The 9985-nt window shown below is 43.1% G+C and overlaps 1 protein-coding gene across 1 annotated transcript; it reads left to right on the top strand.

Moving 5' to 3' along the window:
* The first annotated feature begins 269 nt into the window (after nt 1–269).
* LOC110520989 (potassium channel subfamily K member 13-like) lies at nt 270–7995 on the top strand. Its single transcript, XM_021598432.2, has 4 exons — nt 270–616; nt 4806–5359; nt 6962–7189; nt 7708–7995. Exons 1-4 carry the CDS (start codon nt 280–282, stop codon nt 7867–7869), a joined length of 1281 nt encoding a protein of 426 aa, XP_021454107.2. The 5' UTR covers nt 270–279; the 3' UTR covers nt 7870–7995.
* The last annotated feature ends 1990 nt before the right edge of the window (nt 7996–9985 follow it).

The following is a 9985-nucleotide window of genomic DNA, read 5'->3' as shown; positions in this document are numbered from 1 at the left end:
GAGGAAAACTATTTTATTCTCTCTCTGTCTCTATGCTCTCCGTGATGAAACATATCACATATTTTCTCTCTGCTCTCCATGAGGAAAACTCTCATATTTTTCTCTCTGGCTCTCTATCCTCACTGCCTCCAACTCTATTTCACCAGTTTCTATCCTGGACCATTTTTTATTTTCAACGATAAACCTAAAGAGACAGATGATGAGCAGTGTATAATTTGTTCCATAATAAAACGATGCGTCGCGTCCCTATCACCTGTTGAACGGTGATTATCCTACGTAATGGCTTTCCGGAGCGGCTGCTGTTGTGGCTTCGGTCCTTTCAACGAGGATAACGCCAGGTTCCTTATGTTAGCTGTGTTCATAATCCTCTATCTCCTCTGCGGTGCCGCTGTCTTTTCAGCACTGGAACAGCCGATGGAAGCGGAGGCGAAGGAGCGCTGGGGGCAGCGGTTTGAACAGTTCAGCCAAAAGTATAACCTTAGCAAGAAAGAGCTGAACAACTTCTTGAGGAACTACGAGGAGGCGAACGTGGCTGGGATCCGCGTGGACACCATCAGACCTCGGTGGGACTTTACCGGTGCTTTCTACTTCGTGGGGACAGTGGTCTCGACCATAGGTGAGATTTGATGTACCCTATAGATCATATCATTATCACATATCATTATCACAACTTACTTTAGATAATATTACATGGCAATTAAAAGTGTAACATATTATAAATGGCCAGTTGTTGACAATATTTTTCAGCTCTCCAAAACATGTAGTTCTTAGCCTAATGTTCTTTTCAAATGATTTCTGTTTGCAGGGTTTCCTAACCATCTCCTAAATCAAATCAAATCAAATTTGAACTTGGTAAACCCTTGTGTAGACTATAGGGATGTTATTATATTATGAATAGGCACCATTCAATTATTCCAATACTAGAACAATCACAGCCAACTAAATGATGCTTCAATATGTATGTCCATTAAGTTCTAATTAGGCTTATTGTGTGTCTTGTAATTGGTGTGAATATGAAAACCTCTTCAATTAGTGCAGCCTTGAGTGCCAATTACTTGGAATCTCCTCCGCAGGCATAGCAGGATCTCTCTCTCAGTCTGGGTGATATAAGACCCTGACTGTGATGCAAAACAAAAGCCTGGTGGGGAGGGGATGTTCATGACATAAGGGACATTGTTATCTCTGTTCTTTTGTAGCTAAGCAACACAGCTAAAGGCTTTAATGTCTCTTAATTACGTTATTGCTTGTTAACAAATAAAATAAATGGATTTGGACAAACTCAGCTAATGCATTTCTATTCAGTACTGAAATACTAAATACAGCACATTTATGTTCTGTAATTTAAAATAGAGTAGGATATATATAACCATACTGCATCCAATAGAGTAGGATATATAGCCATACTGCATCCAATAGAGTAGGATATATAACCATACTGCGTCCAATAGAGTAGGATATATAACCATACTGCATCCAATAGAGTAGGCTATATAACCATACTGCGTCCACTAGAGTAGAATATATAACCATACTGCGTCCACTAGAGTAGAATATATAACCATACTGCGTCCAATAGAGTAGGATATATAACCATACTGCGTCCACTAGAGTAGAATATATAACCATACTGCATCCAATAGAGTAGGATATATATAACCATACTGCATCCAATAGAGTAGGATATATAACCATACTGCGTCCACTAGAGTAGGCTATATAACCATACTGCGTCCAAAAGAGTAGGATTTTTTTTACCATACTGCATCCAATAGAGTAGGATATATAACCATACTGCGTCCACTAGAGTAAAATATTTAACCATACTGCGTCCAATAGAGTAGGATATATAACCATACTGCGTCCACTAGAGTAGAATATATAACCATACTGCGTCCACTAGAGTAGAATATATAACCATACTGCGTCCAATAGAGTAGGATTTATAACCATACTGCGTCCACTAGAGTAAGATATACAACCATACTGCATCCACTAGAGTAGGATATACAACCATACTGCATCCACTAGAGTAGGATATATAACCATACTGCGTCCAATAGAGTAGGATATATAACCATACTGCGTCCAATAGAGTAGGATATATAACCATACTGCGTCCAATAGAGTAGGCTATATAACCATACTGCGTCCAAAAGAGTAGGATTTTTTTTACCATACTGCATCCAATAGAGTAGGATATATAACCATACTGCGTCCACTAGAGTAGGATATATAACCATACTGCGTCCACTAGAGTAGAATATATAACCATACTGCGTCCAATAGAGTAGGATATATAACCATACTGCGTCCACTAGAGTAGAATATATAACCATACTGCATCCACTAGAGTAGGATATATAACCATACTGCGTCCACTAGAGTAGAATATATAACCATACTGCGTCCAATAGAGTAGGATATATAACCATACTGCGTCCACTAGAGTAAGATATACAACCATACTGCATCCACTAGAGTAGGATATACAACCATACTGCATCCACTAGAGTAGGATATATAACCATACTGCGTCCAATAGAGTAGGATATATAACCATACTGCGTCCAATAGAGTAGGATATATAACCATACTGCGTCCAATAGAGTAGGCTATATAACCATACTGCGTCCAAAAGAGTAGGATTTTTTTTACTATACTGCATCCAATAGAGTAGGATATATAACCATACTGCGTCCACTAGAGTAGGATATATAACCATACTGCGTCCACTAGAGTAGAATATATAACCATACTGCGTCCAATAGAGTAGGCTATATAACCATACTGCGTCCACTAGAGTAGAATATATAACCATACTGCATCCACTAGAGTAGGATATATAACCATACTGCGTCCAATAGAGTAGGATATATAACCATACTGCGTCCACTAGAGTAAGATATACAACCATACTGCATCCACTAGAGTAGGATATATAACCATACTGCGTCCAATAGAGTAGGATATATAACCATACTGCGTCCACTAGAGTAGGCTATATAACCATACTGCATCCACTAGAGTAGGATATATAACCATACTGCGTCCAAAAGAGTAGGATTTTTTTTACCATACTGCATCCAATAGAGTAGGATATATAACCATACTGCGTCCAATAGAGTAAGATACATAACCATACTGCGTCCCCTAGAGTAGGATATATAACCATACTGCATCCAATAGAGTAGGATATATAACCATACTGCATCCAATAGAGTAGGATATATAACCATACTGCGCCCAATAGAGTAAGATATTTAACCATACTGAGTCCACGAGAGTAGGATATATAACCATACTGCGTCCAATAGAGTAGGATATATAACCATACTGCGTCCACTAGAGTAGGATATACAACCATACTGCGTCCACTAGAGTAGGATATATAACCATACTGCGTCCAATAGAGTAGGATATATAACCATAATGCGTCCACTAGAGTAGTATATATAACCATACTGCGTCCACTAGAGTAGGATATATAACCATACTGCGTCCACTAGAGTAGGATATATAACCATCCTGCATCCAATAGAGTAGGATATACAACCATACTGTGTCCAATAGAGTAGGATATATAACTGTACTTCTTGTATACTCCAATAAGAGAACTAATGGATGCCCTGCACTGTGAATCCATTGATTTTGGGTGAAAGCCGAGAGGCAGTCAGTAAATGGAAGTAAATGGAGAGAGATGTTCTTTGCACCCGAGTGCACCCATTGTTAGTGACAACTCACAGGGAGCCGAGAGAGCAGTCAAGGGCTGGACTAGATGAACTGGACTCATCATAGGATTCATCACGGCTTTGCTCTCTGTACATCAGTCCATAAGAGCCACGTGTGTGTGTCTGTATGTTTGTGCGTGTGTAACCCACAAGGAGAGCACAAGCTGTAAATGTTTAGAGACAACGCTCAAGGTGGGGTGAAGGATCAGAAAGCTGGGCATTGGGCAGGCTGGAACGTTCACAATGGGCTGAAGGATCAGAAAGCTGGGCATTGGGCAGGCTGGAACGTTCACAGAGAGACGACATAGTGTACATGTAAAGCAGTCAGTTTCTGTAAACTATTACAATCACGGTCAAAGGATAGGTTAATGTCTACAGTCTGAAAAGGCACACTATTATCTAGTGCACTGCTTTGGACCAGAGCCACACAGGGAATAGGGTGTCATTTCAGACATATCCTATATCCCTGTAAACCTTGAAGACTGGCTGTGAATACTTATACATGTTTTACATGAACAGGGCAATGTTCTCAAATCTTTCATATGCCAAGTCAATGACTTAAAAATGAATGATGAATGACAAAAAAAACATTGTACAGCTTTGAAATGATGGTATTGATTCTCCTCCACTGGGCTGAAAGATGGCATTCCTAGAATGCAATGGAGTGGTGGGGCTGGAGCGAGAATGAGAGAAGAAGTGAGAAAAGAGAGAGAAAAGAGAGCTGGAGAGAGTGAGAAATAAAATGTGTGCGTGTGTGATACTTGTATTTGGGGACTGTGTCATGTGAGCTATGCTTTATCTGATAAGGTGCTTTTCCACCTGTCTGTGAAAGCTGGCAGTAAACAATATGCTCAGACTGACTGGTTTATCATTGTGAAGAAACTAATTTAACTAAACAAAATACTCAGTTCAGTGTGATCCAGTTTCGTTTGTCACACTATTCTATTGGTAATGTATCTATGCAACAATGTAATGGCTAATAAATACAAGCAAAAACATCATTATTAGTTTTGACCAATATTCTTTTCATTCCGTTTTCTTAATAATAACAACATCTTCCTCCATCTTGTTTTCCAGGGTTTGGGATGACCACGCCAGCGACGATCGGTGGTAAGATCTTCCTCATCTTCTACGGACTCATCGGCTGTGCCGCCACCATCTTGTTCTTCAACCTCTTCCTGGAGCGTGTCATCACCGTCATCGCCTTCGTCCTCAAGTTCTGCCATGAGCGCCGCCGCCGCAAGGCCATGCTTCCCCAAAATGGCTGCCGACGCCTCTCTGAGGGCAGCGGTGGGGGCGGGAGAGGTGGCAGGGGGGAGGGGCTAGCTGGGTGGAAGCCTTCAGTATACTGTGTTATGCTGATCCTTGGCGCCGCTGCCATCTTGGTTTCCTGCTGCGCCTCAGCAATGTACTCTGCTGTAGAAGGCTGGGCGTATCTAGACTCTCTGTACTTTTGCTTTGTGGCGTTCAGCACCATCGGGTTCGGTGACGTGGTGAGCAGCCAAAGGTTGGCGTACGAGGAGGGGAACGTGAACCTGACGGCCTACCGGCTGGGCAACTTCCTGTTTATACTGACAGGCGTCTGCTGCATTTACTCGCTGTTCAACGTCATCTCCATCGTCATCAAACAGGTGGGATTATTATTATTGTGTGATTGGATAGTTTTCATCGATGAATCTGTTTTATTATGTAGAGTGACTCAAGCTCATGGTTGTGCTAGCTTGCCAACTCCATTGTACTTAGGGTGAGTTTGGAAATTCACTCTGGGCGCAGAATATGTGCTGAATTTACAAATGCGCAACACCCGCTGAATTTGACCGGTGTCAGTAAACGTCAGCAAAAAAAACATAATTAAACTGTTGCCAGCAGCACAGTTACAGTCACCAACGCTCTAGATAACATGAAAACAGCCCAATCAGTTCTGCTAGGGTGAGTGAAATGGTCAGAACAGGTGTTCTCTCAAGCTAGCCAATTTACAAACACAAACGGTTTGTCAAGACCATACCATAAACACTTGGCAAGAGAGCAGAAACAGACTGGTTAAAATTGTGCTTAGAAATATACTGAACAAAAAATAAATGCAACATGCTGTAACGATTGTCCTCTTCTTCTGGCGAGGAGTAAGAGAGGTCGGACCAATGTGCAGCGTGGTAAGTGTCCATTTTAATATATACAACTGAACCCTACAAAAACACAAAATAACAATGTGAATGAACAAACGAAAACTGAAACAGTCCCGTATGGTACAGACACAGGAAACAATCACCCACAACTCAAAAGTGAAACCAGGCTACCTAAGTATGGTTCTCAATCAGGGACAACGAATGACAGCTGCCTCTGATTGAGAACCATACCAGGCCAAACACAGAAATCCCAAATCATAGAAAAAGAAACGTTGACAACCCACCCAACTCACGCCCTGACCATACTACAACGAAGACATAACAAAAGAACTAAGGTCAGAACGAGACACATGCAATAATTTCATCATTTTTGCTCATTTACAGTTCATATAAGGAATTCAGTCAATAGAAGTAAATGAACTAGGAACTAATCTATGGATTTCACATGACTGAGCAGGGGCAAAGAATTAGTTTTTCCCGACAAAAGGGCTTTATACAGACAGCAATACTCCTCAGCACCGTGACCTACCCCTGCCCCCTCAGACGATCCCGCAGGTTTAGAAGCCGGATGTGGAGGTCCTGGGCTGGCGTGAATACACGTGGTCTGTGGCTGTGAGGCCGGTTGGACATACTGACGAATTCTCTAAAACGATGTTGGAGGCGGCTTATGGTAGAGAAATTAACATTAAATTCTCTGGTAACATCTCTGGGGAACATTCCTGCAGTCAGCATGCCAATTGCACTCACCCTTAAAACTTTAGACATCTGTGGCATTGTGTTGTGTGACAAAATGGCCCATTTTAGAGTGGCCATTTATTGTCCCCAGCACAGGATGCACCTGTGTAATGATTATGTAATGATCATAATCAGCTACTTGATATGCCACACCTGTCAGATGGATGTATTGTCTTGGCCAAAGAGAAATGCTCACTAACGGGGATGTAAACAAATTTCTGCGCAACATTTGATATAAATACACTTTTTGTGCATATGGAACATTTCTGGGATCTTTTATTTTAGCTCATAAACCACGAGACCAACACTTTACATTTTGAGTTTATATTTTATTTTTGTTCATTATAAATTGTATTATTCTTAATCTCATTCTAGGTGCTGAACTGGCTGTTGAGGAGGATGGAGGCTCCATGTCACTGCCCGAGGAAGGTGGACCACCACCCCCAGCAGAGACTCCCCCGCAGGAACGTGGTGGTGCCCGGACATCTTAGGGCGCAGCGGGACCTGTCTATCGAGACAGACGCGGTGAATGAGAGCGAGGTGGACGGGCGGAGGATGTCTGGAGAGATGATCTCCATGAGAGATTTCCTGGCTGCCAATAAGGTAGAGGGAAGATGGAGGACATGATGTATACTGCTCCCAGATAAGGGCTCCCAAGTGGCGCAGCGGTCTAAGGCACTGCATCTCAGTGCTAGTGGCGTCACTACAGACCCTGGTTTGATCCCAGGCTGTATCACATCCGGCCGTGATCGGGAGTCCCATAGGGCGGCGCACAATTGGCCCAGCGTCGTCCGGTTTAGGGGAGGGTTTGGCCGGGGTAGGCCGTCATTGTAAAATAAGAATTTGTTCCTAACTGACTTGCTTAGTTAAATAAAAATAAAAGATAAGACCCTGTTCAAATACATATGTCAAATACTTTGGGCTGCAGATCCTGGAACATTTGGTACTGTGAACCACACTATGAAGCATATGTGGAACACAAACTAATCCTAGTCCCTGCCCAGGTGTTCCGCATTGCTGCTATATCAATGGCTTTCTTTTTCACTGCTATGTTTTGTGTCTGGCACTTGTTTGATGGCCATTGAGAGTAGTTCTCCTCTCTCTTTCTCTCCATTTCTCAGGTGAACCTGGCCATCATGCAGAAGCAGCTGTCAGAGATGGCTAACGGTCACCCTCGCCAGTCAGGACCCAACTCCCGCCACGGCCACAACGGCTTCTCTGGAGGGGTGGGTGCCCTGGGCATCATGAACAACCGCCTGGCAGAGACCAGCGTGGATAGATAGACCTGGCAAATCACCATGGTGAACATATAGGCCAGACTGATTAGCTGGCCAGAGAGACAGTCACCAGAAATTGGCTGGCCAGAGAGAGACCGTCCTCCCAAAATACATTAATTTCAATGGAACTCAGTTGAATGAATAGAGAAATGGAGAAATAAAACAATATTCCATTAAAATAATTGACCTCATGGACTACAGCCTGATCAGATCTCATTAAGTCAGAATATATATCACATATTTGGCATGGGACTTATATATCAAATCAAATGGTTAGCAGACGTTGATGCGAGTGTAGCGAAATGCTTTTGCTTCTAGTTCCGACAATGCAGCAATATCTAAAAATTCCACAACAATAACCTAATACACACACATCTAATTAAAGGAATGGAATAAGACTATATAAATATATGGATGAGCAATGACAGAGCAGCATAGCAGTGTAAGACACTGAAGAGCTGAGAGCTGAGGGAGTGAATGAAAGACGAGGGCATTGTGTCATAACTAGAGATCCAGGAGAATATTTGACCTGAAGTACTACCTATATGGAGACAAAGTCCCATTAGATACACTACATGGCCAAACGTATGTGGATACCCTTTCAAGTTAGTGGATTTGGCTATATCAGCCACACCAGTTGCTGACAGGTATATAAAATCAAGCACACAGCCATGCAATCTCCATAGACAAACATTGGCAGCATACTGGTCTTACTGAAGAGCTCAGTGACATTCAATGTGGCACCGCCATAGGATGCCACCTTTCCAACAAGTCAGTTCGTCAAATGTCTGCCCTGCTAGAGCTGCCCCGGTCAACTGTAAGTGCTGTTATTTTCGAAGTAGAAACATCTGGGAGCAACAACAGCTCAGCCGCGAAGAGGTAGACCACACAAGCTCACAGAACAAGACCGCCGAGTGCTGAAAAATCATCTGTCCTCAGTCGCAACACTCACTACCGAGTTCCAAACTGCCTCTGGAAGCAACGTCAGCACAAGAACTGTCCGTCGGAGCTTAATGAATGGCAGAGCAGCCGCACACAAACATAAGCTCACCATGCACAATGCCAAGCGTTCACTGGAGTGGTGTAAAGCTCACCCCCATTGGAGCAGTGGAAACATGTTCTCTGGAGTGACGAATCACGCTTCACCATCTGGCAGTCCGACAGACGTACAGTGGGGCAAAAAAGTATTTAGTCAGCCACCAATTGTGCAAGTTCTCCCACTTAAAAAGATGAGAGAGGCCTGTAATTTTCATCATAGGTACACTTCAATTATGACAGGCAAAATGAGAAAAAAAATCCAGAAAATCACATTGTAGGATTTTTTATGAATTTATTTGCAAATTATGGTGGAAAATAAGTATTAGTTAGGTCTGGCACTGATGTTGGGCGATTAGGCCTGGCTCGCAGTCGGCGTTCCAATTCATCCCAAATGTAATACACCAAATGTTAATAAACTCTTGTGGCTGAATGGAAGCAAGTCCCCGCAGCAATGTTCCAACATCTAGTGGAAAGCCTTCCCAGAAGGGAAGAGGCTGTCATAGCTGCAAAAGTGGACCAACTTCATATTAGTGCACATGATTTTGGAATGAAATGTTCGACTAACAGGTGACCACGTACTTTTGGCCATGTAGTGTACCTCTGTCAGCCACTCCACTCCGTTCCGTTTCAAAGATTTGAAGACACAACTGATGCATGCTGGTTCATGCGGGGTGTGTTAGTGTGTGTGTGAGACACATTCACCCACATCTGGATCAGGACCAACTGTAGCTAGTGCTGGAATATATTGGTTACGGTTACTGAGGCAGTTTCCATGGTCTCCCGGGACTGTGACCTGCGACCCAATATACACCTGGCCAACCATCTGGACTGTCTCTATGACCATGTTCACCTGTACAGGGAGACAGTCCCCATCCTCGATCTGGACCGTCTCTATGACCATGTTCACCTGTACAGGGAGACAGTCCCCATCCTTGATCTGGACCGTCTCTATGACCATGTTCACCTGTACAGGGAGACAGTCCCCATCCTCGATCTGGACCGTCTCCATGACCATGTTCACCTGTACAGGGAGACAGTCCCCATCCTCGATCTGGACTGTCTCTATGACCATGTTCACCTGTAC

Source organism: Oncorhynchus mykiss, chromosome 4, assembly GCF_013265735.2.
Source record: "Oncorhynchus mykiss isolate Arlee chromosome 4, USDA_OmykA_1.1, whole genome shotgun sequence".
NCBI classification, from domain to species: Eukaryota; Metazoa; Chordata; class Actinopteri; order Salmoniformes; family Salmonidae; genus Oncorhynchus; species Oncorhynchus mykiss.
Note: the sequence above shows the minus strand (reverse complement) of the source record. Positions and strands in the feature narration are given on the sequence as shown.